The sequence below is a fragment of the Podarcis pityusensis genome (assembly GCF_964106645.2).
Source record: "Podarcis pityusensis genome assembly, chromosome: Z".
In the NCBI taxonomy this organism is placed as follows: domain Eukaryota; kingdom Metazoa; phylum Chordata; class Lepidosauria; order Squamata; family Lacertidae; genus Podarcis; species Podarcis pityusensis.
In genome coordinates this window covers 17290352-17315651 of record NC_138044.1, presented here as the reverse complement: position 1 = coordinate 17315651, position 25300 = coordinate 17290352, and the positions used below count along the sequence as shown (strand labels likewise).

General features: G+C 46.8%; 3 protein-coding genes across 8 annotated transcripts in view; 1 reads left to right on the top strand and 2 right to left on the bottom strand.

The window, feature by feature from the left end:
- The window catches only part of FAM163B (family with sequence similarity 163 member B), a 47881-nt gene extending 31771 nt beyond the window's left edge, over positions 1–16110 (top strand). For 2 of the 3 annotated variants that reach the window (XM_080989999.1, XM_080989998.1), the window contains exons 2-4: positions 9261–9358; positions 12063–12178; positions 13162–16110. In XM_080989999.1, the coding sequence (XP_080846125.1) occupies positions 12086–12178; positions 13162–13575 (507 nt within the window). In that variant the 5' untranslated portion in view covers positions 9261–9358; positions 12063–12085 and the 3' untranslated portion in view covers positions 13576–16110. The remainder of the gene's footprint in view (positions 1–9260; positions 9359–12062; positions 12179–13161) is intronic. The other variant, XM_080990000.1, reaches the window with a different exon arrangement.
- PRRX2 (paired related homeobox 2) overlaps positions 168–25300 on the bottom strand; it is a 192640-nt gene continuing 167507 nt past the window's right edge. Inside the window, exon 5 of the transcript XR_013981410.1 lies at positions 168–181. The gene's annotated coding sequence lies outside the window, so the exon portion shown is untranslated. The remainder of the gene's footprint in view (positions 182–25300) is intronic.
- The window catches only part of ADAMTSL2 (ADAMTS like 2), a 39555-nt gene continuing 35497 nt past the window's right edge, over positions 21243–25300 (bottom strand). For all 4 annotated transcript variants that reach the window (XM_080989761.1, XM_080989762.1, XM_080989763.1 and 1 more), the window contains 4 exons: positions 24972–25142; positions 24024–24200; positions 22045–22189; positions 21243–21636 (listed from right to left, as the gene is read on the bottom strand). In XM_080989761.1, the coding sequence (XP_080845887.1) occupies positions 21518–21636; positions 22045–22189; positions 24024–24200; positions 24972–25142 (612 nt within the window). In that variant the 3' untranslated portion in view covers positions 21243–21517. The remainder of the gene's footprint in view (positions 21637–22044; positions 22190–24023; positions 24201–24971; positions 25143–25300) is intronic.

The following is a 25300-nucleotide window of genomic DNA, read 5'->3' as shown; positions in this document are numbered from 1 at the left end:
TAACCCAATACACTTTGCTGCCTGGGGCAAATGAGACAGCGATGCCTCTTCTCCCCTCCCACACACCCCAGAAAGAAAGAAAGAAAGAAAGAAAGAAAGAAAGAAAGAAAGAAAGAATTAGGGGCTGCCACACCTGATCACATTGCTCACCTCTTGCCAAACCCCACCCCTCCCTTTGCTCCTCACCCAAACCCCCATCCTCTCAAAACTCCTCAGTGTGCCTTCATCCCTGCTTTATTTAAACCCGCTGCTCTGGCTTAAAACTGCCCATTTTATACCTGCCACTTCTTTTGTTCCACTTCCCTGCTATGGCTTCATGCAAATCCAGGGTTCTGATGAGACACTGCAAGTCCTTCAATGGTGGCTTACACGATGACAGCCTTACATTTTTATGTGTATAGGAAGAAATACATATCCTTCTCTTCCTTTTAAAGGAGTCCAGGGCAGCAAACATTAAAAAGTTGCAACAATACAATTCTAAACGGGGGGAAACACGCTGAAAATATTTGAAAACCATTTGGAATATCTACAAGCATTTAAAGGTAATCACATACCCTCGTAGTTACTAATTTCAGGGCTTGCCAGGAACAGGATCTTTCAGCCATTGACTGGCAGGGTGAATGGGAATCAGGGGGCTCTGTAGGGGTTGGCCATGCTGGCACAGGTCTAGGTGTGTGCAGCTAGCCTTGGTCTTCTTAGAGCTGCTTGCTCCTCCAGGGCAACTTTTTGCCTTACCAAGTTTCTCCTTTTCCTTGCCGCTTAGTGAGCTTGATGGTCGCCACTCCAGCAACTATTTGCACCCTCTAAGTGGGGCAAAGCCAGTGCCTCTGCCCTTCTACCCTGTTTTTATTTTTTAAGTCAAAGGTGCTTCTGAAAGCAAAGGGGCACTTGGGGTGATGACAGAGTGAAAGGTGAGGATGTCACCTTGCTTCTAACCCTGGGTGAATCTACACACAGGAAAAAACCGCTATAAATAAGTCAGAAATTAAATCGTTATAACAAAAGGGAAAAAACCTCTATGGAAAATTACTTAGACATTTTATTTGCTCTCTGGCGCCATCTGGTGTTGCATGTTTATAATGCACTCAAAATGTTGTTTCTTGACTAATGTAGTTGAGTCCCCTCATTACTTTGTCCAAGTTCTCCTCAAGAGTTTACTGAGGGAGCAAAGAGAGAAAGGTGCTGCCTCCATGGACAACGGAGTGTCCGCTCCCTTCTCTCCCAACTCAAGGGGGAAGCCTTTCCTTATTCCCCTTGTGGTGTAGTGTGGTGTAGTGGTTAAGAGCGGTAGTCTCGTAATCTGGGGAACCGGGTTCGCGTCTCCACTCCTCCACATGCAGCTGCTGGGTGATCTTGGGCCAGTCACACTTCTTAGAAGTCTCTCAGCCCCACTCACCTCACAGAGTGTTTGTTGTGGGGGAGGAAGGGAAAGGAGAATGTTAGCCGCTTTGAGACTCCTTAAAGGGAGTGAAAGGCGGGATATCAAATCCAAACTCTTCTTCTTCTTCTTCTTGGCCAAGAGGGCCCTCAGGGCATGGTAACGGGAGCTGTCAAAGTGCAAAGGTGCACTGCAGCGTCTGTCAGAGGGGCCAGGCCAGACCCATGTACTCCATGGGGCAAAGCACATGGCTATATGAGGGCTGGCAGGAGGCAGCTGGCCAAAGAAAGTCATGCCTAGGTGTGAGCCCCAGAGCTGCCACTTCCTTGCCCCCAGCAGTTGCATCTCCAAGCTGCACCTGCCTTGAGCACAGCTGCATTGAGGAAGGGAAGCATGACATGGGCTTCCAGCTGCCAGTCCCAGTCACTCCTCGCCCTGCTAAACACACATCTGGGGCTGGTGTTGGGCCACCTGCAATGCCCAAGTGCAAATAAGTGATTTCCCCCCCTTTGAGGGGGGGACCATCAATACAGCTCTTCCCAAGGGCTCAAGGGACCATAAGTATGCCTCTGGTGGGAATGTTTTAAATTTTCTTATGAATGTCAATAATGAGGAGACAGATTCACTGCAGTGGGGAAGGTATTCCAAAATGGAGGACCTTCTCTGATAAGGCCCTGTTATGGGTCCACACTGACCAAGCAGCAGCCAGTGATGGCACCACCAACAGGTCATCTCCTGCTGAATGCATGGCTCCAGGTAGCAAATGTTTTGGGAGTCTCTCCTTCAAGTATTCGGGTCCCGAGGCACTGTATCCTTCATCACATCAAAAGACAGCTTAGTAAGTGTGCAGGACAGGCTCTGAGGCATGCCCAATTCCCTACCCTCCAAAACCTCACTCCCAGTCACCGCCCTACATCGTCCACCACCTGAAGCAACCCCCTCACTCTGTTTAACAGTAGGGCCGGCTCCTGTTTGGAGCAGATGAGAACCCCCTCAAGACTAATTAGAAGACTAATTCCCTTGGGTGCGAGAGATTTTTGAAATGTTTGGGTTCAATGAACCCCCAACAACCCCAACAAATAGGTGCTCAGAGATACCAATCAATCGTGACCCCCCCACCCCATGACTGCCTCTCCAAAGAGACAGACATAAAAAGAAACAAAAGGAGATCTGCTTTCTCCATTTCTGAGATTCAGAAGCTCAATGTACAATAGAGATTTATTTTCTTTGGAAGACGTCTTGACAAATAGGGGCTCCTTCTCTGCCCAGCGCTGCAGTTAAACGCACTTCAGGCTCAGCTTTCTGCTTTTTATTTTGCTTCGGCAGGATCCGAAGTACAGCAGGCCAGGCTTTTTTAAAAATAAAAAATAATTTAAAAATCCTCACAAAAATAGACAGCTTAGATAGTACAGGCCTTTCTCTGTGTACCTTGTCCTTGCCCCTGGTAATTCTCATTTTCAAAATCAATGCAATATGGGAAATGGGGTATGCCCATGTACTCTGCATCCACGATGGGAGACACCAGGCCCGGGGGACGAATGTGGTGGCCCTTGGGGCCTCTCTGTGTGGTCCCTGGTACTGTGTGGCCACACCACTCACAGTATTGCTTTGGATGACCCTTGAGTGTTTTTGAGTGTCCTTAATATCTCATGGTGCCTCTTGCTTCCAGGGATGGTGTGCAGAGGGGGAGATGTGAGTCAATGAACATTTGCCTCTCTGCCCACTTTTACCCCTGCCCCCCCAACTGGTGTGTGGCCTTCGGAAGGTTGTCTAGGAGGGAATGTGGCCCAGTGGCTGAAAAATACTTGCCCCATTCACTTTGCATCAAAGGGAGCCATCCATTCTGCTCCCCTCACGGAGGACAGACCTCTTACAGAGGATGGGCGGAGTATATTTCAGAGCCGACAAAGATTTTTTTCAGCCTAAAGGCCACATTCAGCTTTGGCCAACCTGCTGGGGGCCACATCTGTTTAGCTGACAGCAGCCTCTGGGAGCTCATGACCAGAAATGGAGGGGGATTTGAGGGGGAGGCCCAGAGTGCTGTCTCATTGTGTTTGTAGGACCAAGACAGGACAGCAAAGGCGCTGCTGCAATAACCTGCAACACCTGTGCCATGTTTGTCTTCCTGCCTGAGAATGTGCTAAAATACACCTGCAGCAAGTGCAAGCTGGTTGCCTTACTTACTGGAAGAGAAGGTACAGAAATTTGAGGCCTGTCGATCTTAGGGCTGCCGTACATCCTGGTTTCCCCGGACACATCCAGGAATCGGGCTGAAAAATGGCATCCGGGCAGATTTTTGCAAAATCGATAAAATGTCCACAAAACCAGGACTTATGGCAAGTAGGGCAATTTTTAAAAATGCTTTTGAAATCCCCAAAGGCTTAATTTTTTGGTGGGGGGATGTTCCCAGAAAAAGCTCAACAAGGGGGAGTGCTTGCAAGAGAGGGAGTGAAGAGGGGCAGAGCGGCTGTTAGCAAGGAGTGCTGACACATGGCTTGTGGCAACGGCTAATGCCTCTCCTCCCCTTCCCTCTCCGCTTGGGAGGGCAAGGTCACTTCTTGCCTCTGAGGCAAAGAGAAGCTGGAGGCTCCTTCTACCACCACCCCTCACTCGGTGCATTAGGTCCACACAACGCCAGGCTGCCACCGTCTCCCATCCTACATGAGGTGTGCCCTCTGCCTCCTCAGAAGCTTTTCAGCAGCAGCACCTCAGGATCTGGGCAGCGAAGGAGGCTTGGACACATGTGGGTAGTACCAGCCTGCCTCCCACTTCCCTTTCTTTCCCTCCTCCTCGCTCCACTGCAGCCATTATACCTGTGAATGGAGGGAAAGAATGAGGCCGCCTCCTTGAGCTGAGGAGGAGGAGGAGGCCTTGACAGTCACACACACACTTGGGTTACCTCTCTGTGTTTTTGCCCTCCGACCCAAGGAGATGAGAGGCTTCTGTCTGGCGCCTCAGAGCTGCTCATGGCCAACCGTGGCGGTAGCAGCAATGCGAGGTAGCCCTTCTGCTCATGTGCCCTTGTGGAGTCTTGCTTCTGTGCTCTGTGCATCTTGCTCTGGCAGATGCACCAGGGAAAGGTCTCTCGCCGCCTCTGTCTCAAAGGATTGACTTGATGAAGAGTTTGCCTTTTGGGTGGGACTGGCAAATGGAGAGACATCAGCTGAAAGTTCAACAACTTCACCAAAAAAAATAATGAGTCCCATCTACACTTTGAGCTACAAGGCAAGATGAGGAATGTCTTGATAGAGCAGAGTGGACTGTCCTGGAAGAAAAGGAATAGACCAAACAAGAAGGGAAGAGTAGCAGCATTCTATGTAAAGGAAGTTGTATATACTCCATGACCTGGAACATGAAAGGCAAATTGAGAGTATAATAGTTAAGGGAGAATTGAACTACCTGGATATCTGCTGGGACTCAAACTCTGCCAAGACTGTAAAGTCCAACCTATTCCTCCATTGCCTTGCTGACAAATCCATTTCCCAGAAGGTGGAAAAAGCAACAAGGGGGATCATCTATCTTGGACCTGGTCTTCACCAACAGGGAGGAATTGACCGACAAAGTACAGGGAAAGTTGGGATTAAGTGATCATGTCCTCCTGGGTTTCATGATACAGAGGCAATTCCAACAACAACAAAAAAGGAAAGTGAGAGGTATCTAAAGAAATTGGTGTGGCTGCATAAGGAGCTTACAGATGAACTGATATTTAAGGGCATATATATGAAATGGAAGACAGGGGAAATCAAGAAGCTGGTGTATAACATGAGTAGCCAAGAGTTGCAGGGTGAATGTTGGGCAGGCCATAGCTCAGAATGAGCTCAGTCTTGCAAGAGAGGTAAAGAAAGAAAATATTAAAAAGGTTTCTTAGGTTATGTTTGCAGAAAGAGGAAGAGCAAGCAAGTGGTAGGTCCTCTGCATGGAGAAGATGGAGAAATGCTCTTGGGTGACAGAGAGAAGGTGGAGCTGCTCAACACCTACCTTGCCTCTGTCTTCATCCAAAATAAAAGCAGTGCTCAACCTGCTGATAGCAGAATAAAAGATGCTAGGAGGGAGCTGCAGCCCAAGAGGAGGCAAGGAGACACCTAGCTACTTTAAATGAAGTAGAGCCTGATGAGCAGCACCCAAGGGTGCTAAAGGAGCGTCCAGGTGTATTTTCAGAGCCTCAATCTGTAATCTTTGAGAATTCTTGGAGAACAGGTGAGGTCCCTGAATACTGGAGGCAGGCAAATGTCCCCATCTTCTAAAAAGGGCAGGGGGAGAAGACTCGGGTAACTTCTGACTGGTCAGCTTGATGTCATTATCAGGAAAGGTCCCATAACAAATAATTAAACAGTTGGTCTGTGAGCACTTAGAAAAGAATGTTGTGATTAGTAAGATATAAGATGGGTTTCTCAAAAGCAGGTCACTGCTGATTAATCGCGTTTCTTTCTTTTTTTATAGAATTACAAGCTTGGGGAAATGCTATGGACGTAGTATATCTTGCAGTAGTGTGCAGTGAAATTTTTCATAGGGAAACAGTTGGAGCCAGAGGTGCCAGCTTGTCAGAGCGATGGGGGGGAGGAAATGATGTTGCACATGTGAGCATCCTAAGCTGGTCAGAAGCTTACTGGGCTTTGGGAAGTAGGCACCAGGGGAACATTTAGGGGACTAGATATCTTGATTTCATTAATGCTTTTGACAAAGTCCCACATGATATTCTTGCAGAGAAGCTGGTAGGATGTGGTCTGGACATGGTGACTGTTAGGTGGATTTGTACCTGGTTGACTTACCGAACCCAAAGAGTGCTCACTAATGGTTCTTCATCATCCAGGAGAAAACTGACAAGTGGGGTGCCACAGGTTTCTGTCCTGGCCCTGTTGTTCAATGTCTTTACAAACATATTGGCTGAAGATATTGAGGGGACGCTCATCAAATTTGCAGATGACACCAAACTGGGAGGAGTAACTTATGTTGCAGAAGACAGAATCAGGATTTAAGATTGTGGTAGATTTTGAAGTCAAACCTAACAATGAATAACTGTGCTAGTTAGTAAATGAAGAGATTAAGGACCACAGTGCTGTAATTTGCTAGAAAATGCTTGGTTAGGTTATGTCCCCTCACCTTCGGAAGTAATGGTTGTTTCCTGTTCCTTTCTCTCACTATCTGTCTCTTTCTCTCTCTCTTTAACCATGTAACTGAGCAGACGTCTGAGGTTGGGGCTTCACACTAAGATTGCGTGCTTGAGACCAACTTCTATATTTTGTAACCAAGAATACTTTGCCTCTGTTGTTTCTGCTGTAACATTGAACAATGCATGAGTGAGACCTCTGATTACTGTAAGTAAAGCATTTCAACTTACTTAAGGTTGTTGTCTATTCATTCTGAGAGGGGTAGAGGTGGGGGAGCACTTTGTCAGTGCTTCATACTGGAATATTTAAAGATCTAAAAACCTATATTTCCTGCACTTTGCAAATGCTGCACCTACTTCTGTTTTAAACTTTGTGGCGGGGGCAGCAGCTGTTGGCTAAAGGGTGAGTCAAGCCCTGCACTTTTTTGAATAAAGGCAGTCAGCCATTTTTTTCTTTTGCAGTTTCCTACACATGTGGGAAGGGACGCGGGTGGCGCTGTGGGTTAAACCACAGAGCCTAGGACTTGCCGATCAGAAGGTCGGCGGTTCGAATCCCCGTGACGGGGTGAGCTCCCGTTGCTCGGTCCCTGCTCCTGCCAACCTAGCAGTTTGAAAGCACCTCAAAGTGCAAGTAGATAAATAGGTGCCACTCCAGCGGGAAGGTAAATGGTGTTTCTGTGCGCTTCTCTGGTTCGCCAGAAGCGGCTTAGTCATGCTCGCCACATGACCTGGAAGCTGTACGCCGGCTCCCTCGGCCAATAAAGCGAGATGAGCGCCGCAACCCCAGAGTCGGTCACGACTGGACCTAATGGTCAGGGGTCCCTTTACCTTTACACATGTGGGACTTCAGAGTTAACCTGGTCTTCCCCAGTTATTTTCCAGCATAGAGGTTATGGTGGCCCAGAGTGAGAATAAATCCCAGAGTTGTGAAAGCATTTTGCAGAGACTTTTGACCTCTTTGGGTGATTTTTTAGGCTTGATTTTAAAGTGCACTCAGATAGATTGTATTTCTTAGCCTCAAGGTGAAGGAGAAGCTTTCCCAGGCAATCTTTTGTTTGCTTTGTTTCTATTGTGAGCGGATAAACTCACCCCTCATTTGTCTATCTACTCTTCTAATGCAAAGCAGTTACACTAAAGGATTCTTATTCTGCTCCGTGCTTTTTGCTTTGGGGTTTTAGCAAAGAGGATTAAATAATTTTATTTTACTTTTGGAGATTTTGAGAATGTTTTATTTTTTGTGATTTTCCCTATTTTTATTTTGGAATATTTTTCCTTTCTCCCCCCCCCCTTTTTTTGGGAATTTTTCCATTTTTGATTTTTCTAAAATGGATAGCAGGAATTCCATTGTTGAGGAAAGTCTCAAATTACCTAAGCTTACACGAAGCAATTTCATCCAATGGAAAAGACAATTAGAAGCCAAACATGATATGAAAGCTATTTTATAATGTATTGAGAAAGTGAAGCCTAGTGAGGACAAAGCCTCAAAGGAGTGGGAACAAGAGAATAAATTGACAGTGCCTATCATTCTGGATAGTATTTCAGAGACCCAAATGGTTCACACAAAAAGAGATGATACAGCTGCTCAGGTGCTTGAAAAGTTGCAAAAAGCACTTGGATTCACAAGCAAGGGGTTCCCACCATGCCTGGGTGAGAAATCTATTTAAATTAAAACTTGAAGCCAAGAAGGACTGTGACAGTCACATGACAGAGTTCCTAACCGTTATTGAAAAGCTGGAATCTAAACAGTACAAAATGGATGAGGAACAGAAAGTTTGCTATTTTTTGAGGTCACGAGGACCTAAATTTCAAAACTCTCATGGATGACAAACCAAACCTAAGGCTAGCAGATGTGATTGAGCACCTGAGAGAGGAAAGTGTGGAGAGAAGAGCAAGCTTCCCAGCCAGGGATACAAGACAAACTATGCGTCTCAGTCCCAAAGGAGAGCCAAGGCTACACTCAGAAAAATTATTTGCTTCAAATACAGCAAAGAAGGTCACATTCAGGAAGATCCCCTGCATTTAAGCAAGCAAGCCAAAGTAAGGGGAAAAGAAAAGGGCCTTCTTTTGCAAGAGAAGAATCTAACTGTAAACAAAATCAAGTAGATGATTAATGGACTCATATGAGTTTATATATATATAAATATAAATCTTTGGAGGCATTAACAATATTGACCCATCAGTGGATGGCAATATCCAAGCTGCAGATGGCAAAACCATAACAATATGTGGTGCAGGTGCAGGAACCTCAAATTGCAAGCTAAGCAATCTACTAAGTGAGAATCCTGTGGAACAGGTCCTGTTTGTCCTACAGTTGAATTGCAGCATGTTCAATATATCTACCTTGGACAGGAAAAATGGTTTCTGTGTGCAGTTTGAGGACTGAAGATGCCAGGTGACCGGAGATGGTGAATTATGTGTTGAGACTAATATCGCAGAACCTCAGAAGGCTGAAGCAGACCCAGAGCTCTGGCACAGAAGGCTTGGCCACAGAGGCATCAAAGCCATTAGGGAACTGAAATGCAAGGAGCTTGCAAGAGGGGAGAAGGTACTCCAGAGTGCATCAACCGCAATGAAGTGCGTAGGTTGCCTAACTGAGAAAAGTGTTAAACCGTTTCCCCCCCGCCCCTCATATACTCAACAAAGAAGCACCAGAGTGCTTGATGTAGTCTATAGTGATGTATGTGGTCCACTGAGTGTTTCCTTGCTAGGGAAAAATGAGTATGTTGTTTTTTTCCTAGATGACTTTTCAGGATACTGTGTTCTGTACCTCCTTAGGGAGAAAAATGAGACAGTGGATATGTTCAGAAAGTACCTCGCCATGGTGAGCAACAAGTTGCAGAGGGAAACTACAACTCTTATGAACGACAACAGTGGTGAGTTTACTTCAAACCACATGAGAACCCTCCTGGAAGAGGAAGCCATTACACATGGGAGGAGTGTTAGTCACACCCCACAACAGAGCTCAGTAGCTAATACAGAGTTTATGGAGATGACCTGATGCATGCTGAGTGATGCTGGCCTCCTCAAATGCATGTGGGGAGCTGCAGTAGCCACTGCAGGGTATCTCCAGAACAGGCTGCGGGGGCAGCATGCACACCTTTTGAGCTTTGACATGGAAGTGTACTTAACCTATCACACAGGCATGTATTTGGCAGCATTGCCTATATACCCAAAGAGAATAGGCAAGCTGAACTCCAGGGTAGAATGAGAAACTATGCTAAGGTATACTTCTGGAGGCAAAGGTTACAGAGTTATGGACTTAGAAACACGAAAGGTCAGTGCAAGAAAAGTGGTTCATTTTGATGAGCACAGTGAACAGTAAAATGCTTTTTCTGGTCAGTGAGAGGAAGAGACACAAGACCTCAAGTACTTTTCTGAATTGATATACAATAGGCCAGGTCTGCCTTCTACTGTCACACCAGCTAGCACAGATTATGAACAGGAAAAAGAAGCAGAGGAGCAGATTCCAAGATTCCAAGCAATACTACAGGGGAGGATACTGGTGCCTGCACTGGAGGGCGATGAGGATGCTGAGGCGGCTGCAGACACTCATCGAGACCCAGCAAAAGTATCCCAGCTCCATGACTGCCCTACATCGCAAGGCCTGTACAACTCCACTTGGGAAGAGATTAAGCAGATGCCAACTGCTGAACAGAGGAGAAGCCTTAAGATACGTTTACTATGAATGCTCAAGCGATGGAATGTTTGCTCTTCACACAGGAACTCCCGGGTTCAATCTTCAGGAAGGACTGGGCAAGGCCCCCTACCTGAAGCCCGGAAGAGTTGCTGCCGGTCAGTGTTGACAATACTGAGCTAGATGGGCCAATGATCTGACTCGAGAATAGGCAGCTTACAATGTATATCTGTGTCTGAGAGTGCCGGATATTGTTCTTGGATAAAGGGGAGGTATCTCTTCTCCTGCATGTAGCATCTGCCTGATGTGGCATTCAAGTCTGAGAGGAGGTGCAGAGCCCTGAATAAAATCCAAAATAAAGCCGAGAAGAGCATGGGCCTGGCTCCCTCACTCCCCATGGGGCCACCTCCTTTCCCGTACACCTGCTTGCAAGGCGGCCTCTTACAGAGGCCTCCAAGTTCCAAAGTGCCTGTCTAACGGGTTCGTTAGCTGTCGCAGATTCCAGCCAGCTGGCACTGCAAGGTGGGCTGGAGACACCGGCGGGTGTTTCTGCAGAGCTTCGCCACCGTCTGCACAGATTTAGAAAGGTTGTGTCTGTGGGGAAAGAGCTTGGCATCCTCTGCTTGAAAATTAAAAGGATGAAAGAGACCCCTTCTTATTCTGAGGCTCTGCCACCAAGCAACAACAGAAGCTTCCTCTATTCTGTCAGTGATTTGAGTGATTGGTTGGTTGGTTGGTTGGTTGGTTGGTTGATTGATTGATTGATTGGTCAGTTGGTTGGTCGGTTGGTTGCATTTATAGCCCCCTTTTTCCTCCAAGGAGCTCAAGCGGGCAAACATGGTTCTCCTCCTCATTTAATCCCCACAACAACCCTGCCAGGTAGGTTAGGATGAGAGGCAATAGCTGTGACCAAGGGCACTCAGTGGCCAAGAAGGGATTTGAACCCTGGTCTCTCCTAGGTCACTTTAGCCACTATACTGTACTAGCTGTGATTTTTATTATTTTTATTGATGGGGAACAGGAGCTGGTTGGCAGGCCAATTATGACAGATAGGTGGGGCTGCCCAGCTTTCAACCACTGGAACGTGATCGCAATTGTTATCATATAGCACGGCCTGGCTTGGACTGTACCATGGCAGGCTGGAGAAGACTTACATGTAAAAACCTCACTGCACCCAGAGCTCCCTCACCCTTGTATTCCCTGCTCCATGAGGTTTTTTTGGTCCTAAGGACATGAGAAGAGCCCTGCTAGGTTAGACCAATGGCCCATCTAGTCCAGTATCCTGGTTTCACAGGAGTCAACCTGATACTCATTTTGGGAAGCCCCCAAGCAAGACCTGAGCACAAAAGCACTGTCCCCTCCTGTAGTTTCCAGCAACTGAAGCATTTCTGCCTCCAACTGTAGAGGCAGAGCTCAGCCATTGCCCTCTTTGGAAGCCATCTAAGTTGGTGGCCATCACTGCCTACTGTGGGAGGGAGTTCCACAGTTTAACTGTGTGCTGCATGAAGAAGTCGTAGAATCATAGAACTGTAGAGTTGGAAGGGACCCCAAGGGTCATCTAGCGCAACCCCATGCAATGCAGGAAGCTCAACTAAAGCATCCGTGGCAGATGGCCAGCCAACCTCTGCATCAAAACTTTCAATGAAGGAGAGTCATTTCTTTTATCTGTCTTGAAATTTCCATCATTCAGCTTCATTGGAAGTCCAGGAGTTCTAGTGCTAGGACAGAGGGAGGAAAACGTAACACAGAGGAAATGACGGGTGGAGGGCACATGGCCTGAGAGTTGTACCCTGTGCAGCTTTGCAGAGATCCAGGCACACGCCGTCGGAAAATCTCACTGCTACCCCAATCACTGAGGCCACTCCTCTGGCCCCAAGCTGCAGTAACTACTCTGTTGCCTGAAGGTCTGGCTCCTAACTCTTTACACCTCTTGTGTCTTCCAGGGTGTTAATGGAGAAGAGGTCGAATGACAGCCGGGACTGTGGTCATCACAGGCGGAATATTAGCGACTGTCATATTACTGTGTATCATAGCAGTTCTCTGCTATTGTAGGCTTCAGGTATTTCAATTATAAAAGTGTGCGGGGAGAAGGGGTTTTAAAGGAGAAGAGGCAAAGGTGGGTGAAGCAACAGGTGACCACAGAGCTATGAATTTCAGAATGGTGTAATGATCTTTCCAGGGAACTGTAGCTGTGAGGGGAAGAGGGGATCTCCTAACAACACTCAGTAATCTCAACAAACTACATTTCTTAGGATTCTTGGAGTGGGGGGCCATGGCTGTTTAAAGTGGTATAATAGTGCTTTAAGGCTTACGCCCAGGCTCTCTGCAGGAACGTATTCTCCCATACAAACCCGCCTGGGCTCTGAGTAGCCCTTTGTTCAGACCCACCTTGGTGGGGACGCAGGAAAGGGCCCTCTTGGAATTCCTTCCCTTGAGAAGCCAGACAAGCTCCCTCTTTGCTCTCCTTCCACTGGCAGGTGAAGATTGTTTTATTCCAACAGGCCTTTAAGAACTGACTGCTTTTTTAAGGGCTAATAATAGTGCTGTGCTATTTTTGCAATCTGTATTTTGATAGAGGTGTTTTTATATTGTTTAGATTCTATTAGAATTTAATTACTTTCACATTATTTTCTTCTATATGTTTTTAACTTTTTTGCATTTTATCTCTGTTGTTTTAATTTGTGTAAGCCACATTGAGCCCCAGTGTGGGGGAAAAGTGGGATAAAAATTATTATTATTATTATTATTATTATTATTATTATTATTGCTGCTGCTGTGTACACAATATACATTTAAAGCACATTCAAAGTGCATTCTTTCCTTCAAATAATTCTAGGACCTGTAGTTACAATTCCCACCAACTGTTAACAAACTACAGTTCCCAGAATTCTTTGAGCAAGGGCAGCAGGAGCGATGTGCTTGCTTGGAGTTTTTGTGGATCTCATGGGAAAGCATCAATGTCAACCTGAAAGGGAGACATGGTGAGACGTACAGCCACCTTCTCATCAAATCCCTGCCTCTTCCCCTCTTTGCCTCCCCCAGTATTACTGCTGCAAGAAGGAGGAGTCCGAAGAGGACGGTGATGAACCAGACTTTGGCATGGATTCCCACATCCCGCCTCTCCACTGCAACCGCAATGTGGCTCTGACGAACGGCCCATCCTTGTACCGATCTTCGTCCTCCCCCTACAAGAAGCACTCCCAGTGCCGGACAGTATGCCCCAACTGCTCACACTATGAGCCGCCCACCTTCTTCCTCCAGGAGCCAGAGGAGGAGGAGGAGGAGGAGGAAGAGGAGGTCCAGAATGGGGGCGACCTCATCAACTACAAGGCCATCAGCCAGGAAGACCTGGAGCTGCCCGTCAACATGAGTGGCCTCCAGGCCCTCAACCCCAACCGCCTCTCAGCCATGCGGGAGGCTTTTTCCCGCAGCCGCAGCATCAGCACGGACGTCTAATGAGTGCCAGCAGCCGTGACCCGCAGCTCGATGGTGGGTAACGTTGGTGGCATACATATCCTGCTGATTCCTGCATTGTAAGGGGTTGGACTAGATGACCCTTTGAGTCTCTTCCAACTCTCTAATTCTTTGGTTCTGTGAAAGGGTGTTTCCCCTCCCCCTTCCCTAAATACCCTTGTGGCTTAAAAATAATAACATGGCGTCACTCTTTTACAGGACAAAAAAAATACCCACAGAGAGTCTTTTAAAAATGATGAATGTATTTATATGTTAACGATGGATAATTATCTATATACCTATTAAATAATGCACTGTATAAAGGGGAGGAGGGAGAATTAATAGATTTGATGGGTGCATATAGGTTTTCTAAAGTTTAGTGTTGACAATTGTTTCTTTTATATCTATATATAGCTATAGATAGATATAGATAGTTACATACAGTGGTACCTCGTGTTACGTACTTAATCCATTCCGGAGGTCCGTTTATAACATGAGGCGCACTTTCTCTAATGGCGCCTCCCACTGCGGCCGCGCCGCTGGAGCGCGACTTCTGCTCGCATCCCAGGGCAAAGGTCGCAACAAGGGGCATCTACTTCCGGGTTAGCAGAGTGCGTAACCCGCAACATTCATAAGGGGGGTGGTACATAACACGAGGTGCCACTGTATCTATGTATAGATATATATAGATACAGTGGTACCTCGGGTTAAGTACTTAATTCGTTCCGGAGGTCCGTTCTTAACCTGAAACTGTTTTTAACCTGAAGCACCACTTTAGCCAAAGGGGCCTCCTGCTGCTGCTGCCACGCCACCGGAGCACGATTCCTGTTCTCATCCTGAAGCAAAGTTCTTAACCTGAAGCACTATTTCTCGGTTAGCGGAGTCTGTAACCTGAAGCGTATGTAACCCGAGGTACCACTGTATATGAGAAGATTTTGATACAGGGCATCCTTTTGTAAGCGTTAGATTTCCCCCCTTTTCATTTGCTGTCATGAAAGTCTGCAAGTACAAGGCTATGGTGGGGGGGGGCAGCTCTAGGGCAACCCCATGCTTCATGCTGAATTGCCACTGCGCCCTCCTTTATTTTCTGACTGGGTGATGTGCCGTCCTGTGACAACTTTTCAGATGTCTTCTAGGACCTTGGCTGGAGACAAATTCAATCTTGCCTTTATTTTATTTTTTACTAAAAAACAAGCCACAAATGCCACCCAACCACCTGGCACATAATCTCACCTCATTAGGACCCACCACCTCCCAGGGAGCAAGCAGGGACTTCTAAAAAAATGACCTCTGGATATTGCCATGAATTTAAAGAAGAAGAAACAGTATTTTGTCAGAGTTAATGGATTGAGCTTTCCAGTCCTGGTGAGGGGAATCTTTGGCTCTCCAGAAGTTTCTGAACTACAACTCCCATCATCCCTTGGGATCTCTGGGCATGCTTGCTGGGGCTGATGGGAGTTGTGGTTCAGCAACATTTGGAGGGCCAAAGGCTCTCCACATCTGATTCAACCACACCATTTTAGCACTTTTGACTTTGGTGTGCTCCCATCTTTAAAGAAAACAGGGAGATCTATTATTATTGTCTTGCTTAGCACCATTGTTCTACATTAGAGGTGGGGGGGGAAGGGTCAGATGTAGTCCTGTAGGTAGTGGAGGCTGGCCTGTTTGCACCAATGGTGCACTGCCCCATCCACCTCAGTCTAGGAGTGTGCAGCTGTTGCACTCAGTTTAAGGCAAACCTACCCAGTCTGCAATTTCCAATATGATGCATGGCCCCAAACACAGCTATCCTTTGAAATTTGCACTTCTCTGAATTTTGCAATGCTGTTCTCCAGCCAAATCCAATGCAGTTCTCCAGCCAATGTCCAAAAATGCAAAAGTAGGGTAAAGTGTGCATATAAAAATGTATCTGTCTGTGAAAATGCATTATATTGGGAGAAATTCCTTTGCAACAATGTATATGTTAGGAAAAACTGCATACACATATGTGTATGGTATAAGAATTTTGCACTGGAGTGCTGATGACGTGGAAATGTGGAGAACTGAATTTAAAAGTGGGAAAATGAGAAAATGATGGGAAATGAAGATTGACAGGTCTGCACAGCCAGCCAGAACAGGTGTATTAAGGTTTTCTATTTGCCCCCGTTATTCTGCATTAGCTGCAGTTCCCAAACAGTCTTCAAGGTCAGGCCCACATATTGCACATTGCAGCAATCTAACCCAGAGGTTTATCAGAGCATGGATTGCTGAAGCCAGGCTCTCTGTCATGCAAGCCATAGAGAAAAATGTGGTGGCATTACTCCAGTACCATGGCTACTCTTTACGCCCAGATTGGTTCTTCCCACTCACATCCCTTCTCAACTCAATACCATGTTTCAACACGCATGAATGGGAAATGTGATCAGATTTAAAATGTACTAAACACCTGGTGCTAGCACCCCTCTGCAAGGAATTGATAGAGGAGTAGCTGATCATGTAATCTTGTTTGGACAGACAACCTTATACGGGGTCAAGTTCATGTTTCTAATAAAAGCAAAACTATTTTAGAGAAAAGGGACGCGGGTGGCGCTGTGGGTTAAACCACAGAGCCTAGGACTTGCCGATCAGAAGGTCGGCGGTTTGAATCCCCGCGACGGGGTGAGCTCCCGTTGCTCGGTCCCTGCTCCTGCCAACCTAGCAGTTCGAAAGCACGTCATAGTGCAAGTAGATAAATAGGTACCGCTGCGGCGGGAAGGTAAACAGCGTTTCTGTGTGCAGCTCTGGTTCGCCAGAAGCGGCTTAGTCATGCTGGCCACATGACCCGGAAGCTGTACGCCGGCTCCCTTGGCCAATAAAGCGAGATGAGCGCCGCAACCCCAGAGTCGGTCACGACTGGACCTAATGGTCAGCGGTCCCTTTACCTTTACTTATTTTAGAGAAGAACTGCCATTATGTGACCATGTTCTTGCTCTGCAGGATATTACATCGACTTGCCCCTATCCAAAATTTCAGGAACCCTCCCACAGATGCAGGCTTCAATGCAGGTAGCCCCTTGTTAGATTGAATCTGTAGGGGGAGAATAGCAAGACTGGAGATAAGTTCAGCAAAAGGCAAGGAAACCAGGTTCAGTCAACAGCCATTCACATAATAAGCTCCATCTGGATTTCTTTTCTAATTCCATGGGGTGGGGCATCTTGAATTAAAGCACATTGCTCATACATGAGTTCAAGAAACATTCACTTCACTGGGAGCACAGGCAAAAGAAGTAGCTAGTGGATTGGGCCTTGTGTTCTGGACACTCAGCAATGTGGAAGATGGCAAAGAACTGTTTCGTTCAAACAAACATTTGGACTGCATTATAGCTAAAAGTGCACCCTTGAAACAGCTGCTATCAATATTATATTAAATATTATAGAGAGACCCTGCCAATGGTTCGGGATTGAACCAAGAGATTTAAAACAAATAAATTTTTAAAATATTTATTTAAAATAAATAATGAGATTTAAAATAATTAAGTGAAAAGACATCCATCTTGCCTCAGCCTACTTCCTTGAAAATAATGCCCTGCTTGGCAAAATTTCATGCTGTGAGCCTGAAGAGTCTTAATTCCTATGGTCCTCTGTAGTTGCTCTCATCCGAAAACTCTCATAAAAAAACCTTTGCTCTCATCTGAAAGCTCTCATCATAGCCTAAGATCACAATCACACCATATACTTAAAGCACTTCTATAGCTCTTTTAACAGCTATGGCTCCCCCACAAAGAATCCTTGTAGGGTAGCTTGTTAAAGGGTGCTGGGAATTGTTGGAACATAGGAGGCTGCCTTCTACCCAGTCACCTAACTCAGTATCATCTGGCTTCGGCGCTCCAGGATTTCAGGCATGAGTCCCTCCCAGATCTACCTGGGGATTGAACCCGGGACCTTCTGCATGCAAAGTGGATGCTCTGCCACTGATCTGCAGTCCTTGTATCTCCGCGAGGGGCCTCCTAGCAACTCTCAGCATCCTGAACAAACAGGAACACCCCCCCCCCCGCCGACTGTTAAATTGGCTTGAGAGTGCTTTAATTGTATGGTGTGGGTGTGCCCTAGAACACTGGGACCAACTTGTGGCCTTTCAGTCAAAATTAAAGCAGGTCAACTCAATCCTTCCAAATGAGCAAATCTTGCTTCGCAAGCACTTCTGGTTTGAAAGCACAAAGATGGAGTCCGTTAGCAATGTTATCCATTTCCTGGACTTGTAAAACTCCACCCAGGAATAACTTTGCAACGTTCAAGGGACTAACATTCCAATTGGTGGTTTGGGGTTCAAAGCCTTCAGGGTTGTGGAACTTTATAGAGATGGGTGTACGCAACCTGAAGGGGCGGGGTAGATGGTTGTCCAAAGTGCAAAATATCTTTCTGCAACATTGACTAGAAACATTGGTATTTTATGTCAATGGGTATTATTATATCAATGGACATGCCAATTCTGTTACTGCTTGGTGTCTCCCCCCCCCCCACCCATTGCCTGCCCCCACAGCCATCCAGTTTGTGACAACATTCAACAGACCGGTGTAGAGCTTGTCTGAGGCCCGGGGGCTAAGAGTCCTGTTAGAATAAAGTTATAAACGCAGACAAAAAAGCAGTTGTTCCCTGGTGGGGCCCCCAGCCAGCTTAGCCCTCTGAGACTCAGGACAAGTGTACCCGGCTACCCACCCCACCGGACCCCACCCCCTGCACGGGCCTGACTCTCACTATCCTAGGCCATGTCCTGTATGACAAGTTTCCATTTTGCTGTGCTCAGTCTTTGAAGTGATCTGATGTAATTGCAGCTACTTCTACAGAACTCTGGGTAAATTTTGTACAACTCTTCTTAAAACTTGCACTTTTTTCGATGGCATTTTTATTTTCAAAAAGAAAAAAAAAGCCATTTGTTGCATTAAAATTGTGGTTGTGTTTATTATCTTCCTATTATTTATTCCGTGCTCATCTCCCCAACCCCAAGGCCCTTCATTGTATATCTTTGAAATTAATTGAAATATTTCATGGATTTTCATTCATTTTGCCTTGTGGTTATCTTGTACAGGCCTTCTGGACTCTTAAGAACAAAAACTTTTAAAAAAATAAACCTATCTTTGACTTTGTTCTCGAGGGAGAAGTGTGCTGTTTTTCATGACACCTGTTTTTATTTAAGAGCGGGTCTTGAATCAGACTATTGGTCCATGTAGCTCAGTATTGTTTACACAGATTGGCAGTCGCTCTCCAGGGTTTCAGGCAAGGGGCATTCTCAGCCCTCTCTGCAGATGCTGCCAGGGACTGAATCAGGGTCCTTCAACATGCAGAGCCGATGCTTTACCACTGAAGGATGGCCTGTCCCGATTTAAGTCAGCCTGCTAACTTAGTCATGTGAATTATTTTCAGTGGGTCTCCTTGAGTAGGATTATCATTGAATACAGGTATTCAATGGTATTCTCTGTGGTGCAGAATATGGCAACCTGAAAATTTCACCTACCTTCCTTCCTTCCCTTCCTTCCTTCTGAGAAGGAAGTTTTCTGGACCACCGTTTGCAAAATGTCTGCTAGCTAAGGCTCATGGAATCTTTTAGTGCAAGAAGAAACATCACTCTATTTCAACGGAGCTCAATTTCTCCACGAGGCACTATAAGCAGGACATGCACATAGATGCAAAGGATCATCTTATCAGAGGACACAATTGCTACCGCTCTATATTGGAAGTGATTGAATGATGCAGTCAGTCATTCCAACCGGCATGCGGATGGCCCCGGGTTCAGGCCCCAGGTTCAGCCAATGATCAGGCAATGGGGCAGATGTCCTTTTACCCAAGACCCTGGAGAGCTGGTTCCAGTCAGGGTGTACTTGGTACAAGGCATATGCATATGCAGTCTAAAATCAGTGAGAGTTCTCCCATTATGATTCATAAGCAAGGTGGAGGAAGAGGTCAGTGTCCTTCTACTGTGGATCAGCACCTGATGTTCAGGTGCTATTCATGTGATCAGTTACATAAATTACGAAGTTGTGTGATTTTGCCACAACAGACAGTGAGATGAATGATGTCATTTTTGGCAGAAGATGAACTGCAGCTGAACGGACACATAATATGATGCCACCTTAATTTCCCTAGAATCCAGAGATCCCAGATTCTAGTATTTGTTGGGGGGCTGTAGGGTGGAACATTCATTCTCCTCGTTGTTCTTTTAAACCACAATGTCCAAAGCAAAAGGGAAGACATCAAGCTGGCACTATAAATATGACAACTTTTATTTTAAAATATACTTAATGGGTACAGTTTCTGTGGTTACAGGGATAAAGTTCACTGTTTGTAAACAAATATACTTATTTCTTTATTTATCTTTTAAAAAGAGAGAGAGAGCGTGACTCTCTTTGTGATATAAAGTGCTGCTGTTATGTTTTCGTTACTCTACAACTATTGTTGGCTTTATGTCTTTTCTTTTAATTAAAGGACTACACGGTCTGGGATTTGATTACACAATAAAATAAAATTAAAAAATCTCTGAAAACATAGACACCTACATATTATATCTAATGGGCTTTTTGGCTTAGAGTCGCCTGGGGAGCGTTAAGTTCTGCTCCTTAAGTGCTGAGCTGCTGGGGAATGTTATTGAAAATAGAAGGGAAAGGAACAGCTTACAAGAGGATGAAGTCAAAGAGAGAGGAAGAGGCAGAGAGAGAGAGAGAGAGAGAGAGAGAGAGAGAGAGAGAGAGAGATTGTGTTTTAATTACAATGGGGTCAGTCCTGGTGGTGCTGTGTGTTTGTTTAGAAAACTTTGCCTTTTACAAGTCTAGAATGTAACCTGTTGGCATCAGTGAGGGTCAGCAACTAGGATGGCTTTGAAAGAAGATTAATTTATGGTGGAGAAGAGGATCAGTAGCCACTAACCCTGATGGCTATGCTCTCCCTCCACTGTGGATACCAATTGCTGCGAGTTGCAAATAGGGAGAGTGCTGATTCACCTGGCTCCTGCTTGTGGGCTTCCCATTGAGGCATCTGGGCAGTCACTGTTAGAATGGACTAGGTGGCCTTACCCAGCAAAGCTCTTCTTAGCTCTACCTCCACTGTCTGAGGTGGTATGCCTCTGAATACTAGCTTCTGGAAATGGTAAGTGGGGGGAGTTGCTGTTGCACCTGCAGGCATCTGGTTGGCCACTGTGAGAACAGGATGCTGGACTAGATGGGCCACTGACATCATCTAGCAGGAGATGGTAGGAGAAAGGATTTCTATCTCAGGGATAAAACAGGCATGTGGTGCTTGGCAACAATGCATTTTTGAAAGGCAGTTCCTTTACCTAAGGGGAGGGCCAAGATGGATGGATGGCTGATCCCTGCATTTTAACTGGATGGAATGTATGTCCGTCGTGCAAAACGGTAAGCTGGAGAACAAACCACGGTGTTTCAGTCATTACAGCAGTGTGTCAGAATCTCTTTCTCAGCAGCTCCAGATGGAGTGCCTCACCTGATGCTAAGCAGGTCAGGTCAGGGCGCCCCGCGATGCAAACCTGTGTGTAAAATTAGAAAGCGGAAAGAGTGCTCCCAAGGGCCAGGGATGAAAGGGCTATTCTAATTCTGTTCAAATTGCAAGGAGATGAAGGGGAGGCACAAAAGTTCAAAGACAACATAGCCATTGGAAAACAAGAACTAAAAGGGGGGAAATATTCATGACGTCTTTTTAAAAAACAAAACCAAACAAAACGAGACTTTCCTCATGGAGTGGAGGGGGGGGTTCTGATCTACAGTAGTAGCAAATGTAACAATGTGTCCCTCCATTTCCGGAACCCAGGAGGGAGGGGGGAGGTGAAGGAGGTGTCTTGGATTACAGGACCTCCATCCCTTACTCTCCATGTTGTGGCATAATGGGTAGGCAGACAGGCAGGAACTGTCCCAGTTCGCACCTGGCTGCTCCTGTGTCCCGCTGGATGCTCTGGAGAACCGCTGGATCCCTTTGGTCCTGTCTTAGGAATGGGGAGCTCGGCAGGACCTGCAACAAGCTTTGCTGTAATACCAGTGGCTGCAGAGGTTCACCTTGATGGCCAGAGCACAGTTGGTCCCCGCTTGGTCCTGGCAGCTGTCATCTGCAAGAGACAGGTGAGTGGGGTCAGGTGTGGCATGGAGGAAAGCAAGTGGGAATCATCACCCGTCTAGAGAACTCCAAACAACTTCACTTTCAATACAGTGAGCCAGTTTTCCCAGGTCAGCCACAGACATTAATTTTTGGAGGTGCTCCAAGGAATTCTCTGAGGAATTTCAAAGAGGAACAGGGTAGGGTAAGTGCTTTACTTGCAGAAGGTCCTAGGCATCTCCAGCTAAAGCTGGGAAAAGACTCCTGACAGAAACCCTAGCAATTCACTGCCAGTCAAAAGGCACTCTTGCCCACCTAGAGATTCAAGCCCCGCCCCCTGCCACCTGGAGGGGGAAGGCAAGCCTGGAGACTTCAGGTCAGACCCGGAAGTCCGGCAGCCCTACACCCATCTCCCCCTGACCTGGCGGTTCAGTTGGACAAGGCTGAAGATCGCACGTCTGTTTCCCAACAGGCTTCACGAGAGGGTCACAGCCCCGGACGAGATCCTTCCCCTGGTAACACTTGACATCTCGCATCCTCACGCCAATGCCACAAGTTTTTGTACACTGTGGGCAAGGAAAAGAGGGGAGGTTCGTTTGTTACAACAAGCAGTTTCAGGACTAAGATTAAACCTTTTGAGAAGTATCTGCTCAGAGTAGGCCCACTGAAATTAATGGACATGATTGACATAGGGATGTTGATTGCAAGTCGTCGGCTCTACCTAAGGCCGCATCCGTACCATACATTTAAAGCAGTATCATACCACTTAACAAACTAAATCTCTGAGGATTCTTTGTGGGAGACTCATAGATGTTTAAAGTGGTATCACAGTGCTTTAAATGCATAGTGCCTTGGAGTATACCTGCTTCACAGAATTGTGGCATTTGAAGGAACCCCGGGGGTCAATTTGTCCAGCCCCCTGCAATGCTACAGACAGCCTGGCTGTCCTTCACTCTGCTCCCTGATGGGCATGGGTTGGTAGCAGTGAGGTGATATTGCTTTAAAATCTGTGGTGTGATTGTGGCCTAAAACTGAGTTGGATGCAACCCATATTTGGGGGGGGGACTGCAGAAGAGGTTTTTTTGGGGGGGGGGAGAGAATGTTTGGGGAGCCTAATTAACTCCACCTCCAGGAATCCGAAAGCTCTGCAGCATTCCAGCGGCTATTGGGCTGATCCCCGATGTTATCCGAGAATGCCCGGCAGCCATTGCAGAAGCACAAATTCCCTTTAGAGGAGCAGAGTGCAGAATGAACTCTTTCCCCCTGGCTCTCACCAGGCAAAGGCCTGCAGCCGCTCAGCCAGTGGAGACTTCAGCACAGGCGGTTGCCAGGGACTGATTAGAGCCCAGTTGCTGTCGTTGCCGCAGCCAAGGCGAACTGCCGTCCGCCGCTGTAGTGGCTCCGGGCAGGACACGGCCTGCCAAGATGTAATCGGAACTGGCTGTGCTTTTTTTGGAGGAGAAGGAGGGAGGAAAGTGGAGCACAGGGAGACTTTCCTTTTCACCGCTGAGCCAAGGAAGGGGGAGGGCAGTGATGGAGTGCATGGTGTCTGGACGTCAGAAGGCCAGAGAAGCAATTAATTAGGCCTGCCAGTGTGAAAGCAGTTTACCCATTAGTGATAAACAACCTAACATTTGGTTATGTTTGTGGACAGTCCTAGAATCGGATGACTGTTAGGCCACTCAACCAATATGAAATCTACATGCTACGATTCCCTGTTGGTTACATTGTGCTCCTAATACAGTGGTACCTCGGGTTAAGAACTTAATTCATTCTGGAGGTCCGTTCTTAACCTGAAACTGTTCTTAACCTGAAGCACCACTTTAGCTAATGGGACCTCCTGCTGCCACTGCTCCTCCACCGCACAATTTCTGTTCTCATCCTAAAGCAAAGTTCTTAACCCAAGGTACTATTTCGGGGTTAGCGGAGTCTGTAACCTGAAGCGTCTATAACCTGAAGCGTCTGTAACCCGAGGTACCACTGTAGTTACTATTCACTTGATTGTCAGGTCTGTCAAGTATGAAATCACCTGGTATGAAATCACTCCTCTTCATTTATATTGCACCCCTAGTAGCTATTGCCCACTTGCTTGTCAGGCCTATCTATCCGTATGCTCTTAGTTGCTGCTGCTCATTCATTTATTTTGTGTTCCTAGTTGCAAGTACTACAGACCCTTGTTCATACTGCAATTTTCCAAAAGGGGAAAGTATTTTTAATTTTGCAGGCGCAACAACCCTGTGAAGTAGTGTGGTCTGATTCTCATTTTAACAGAGGTAGAATGGAAGCTGTCCAGAGCTCGGATTCGTAGGGTGCTCAGTCCCATCGCAGTCCCCTACAGGACCATTTCGTCTTCCAGCATGGTTCACCCACTTTCTGCCTCCCCACCCACCCGTTTCTCACCTCTGACCAAGGGGTCGTGTACCACTTGAAACAAGGCCGTTCAAAGCAGGTTGTGTCCTCAGCTGGCTTCTTGGTGACGTCACATTCAGTTGGGTTGCGGGTTTTGAGCTTCCCATTGACAATCTCCAGGCAAAGGACGATTCGCTTCTTGACCCCCCGGCCGCATGTGGTATTGCACTGTCAAGGTAAGAGTGAGAGCCAAAGTGAAACTGTAAGAGGAGGGGTAGGGAGCCAAATCTAGGCATGGGAGCCAAATCCAATCCTCCTGCCCCCTCCCTCTGGCCCTCTGGCTCCTCTCTAGGCCACACACTCTTGCTTCATACTGTTATTGAGCGCTAATGCCAGGCTGAGAAGTGTCATTGAATCCTGACAGTGCCTCTTGCTTGCATTGATAGAGGACAGAGAAGAATGTGTCTAGAAACTAGCCTAGTAGGGTTGTCAGACTCCCAGGTCTGACAGGTTGGTCTGCCCCTCCAGGAGACAGGTGGAGGGCGTGAATCTACAGGTGGGTAAGAGGGCCTTTAATAATAATAATAATAATAAAAACTGTGTGTGCAGCTTGCAAGCTTCAGCCTAGCAGGAGTGGCTGCAAATTATAGCATAGACATTCTGGAGACGTCTGCCCTTCCCTGCTTCTCTCTCCTATCTCTAGGACCCATCCCTAGGTCTCTGGTTTGGGCCCTGAATTCTCAGGGTCTGTGATGCTCCTGACCTGGTAAACTCTATAGTTAAGTATACAAAGACACACAAAAAATGCATTCAGTGCTCCACCTGCTTCTTGACTTTTGACTCCTCCCACCATTGGCAGGTACCCACCCACCCCCACCCACCAGAAGGTTGACCAGAAAGGAATGCAGTCCTTGGGCAGGAATAAAAAGGTTTCCCCTGCCCCCTAGGCCTAGAGAGTGGACCATGCTGCTCTTTGAGCAAACTCAAAGGCTCCCTTACCCTCTCCCAGTCCTGGGTGAGCCAGTGAGCAGGGCAGTTCTTGTCCCCACAGGGGTGGATTGCCAGTGGCTTGGTCTCCAAGTTGCACTGGGATTCTGGCACCACACGGCCATCACTGGTTTTGCAGTAGACGTGCCGGATCATCCGCCCCTGTCCACAGCCTCCACTGCACTGGAAGATAAACAGACAAGAAGGTAATAAACACAAATGTGCATTTGCATAACATCCACTCAATGGCACTTCAGCCCCTTTGGCTGAATTGACTACTAACCTCAGATAACACCCACCCACCCCAAATAATGTACCAATCTCTCCTTCCACATTAAAAG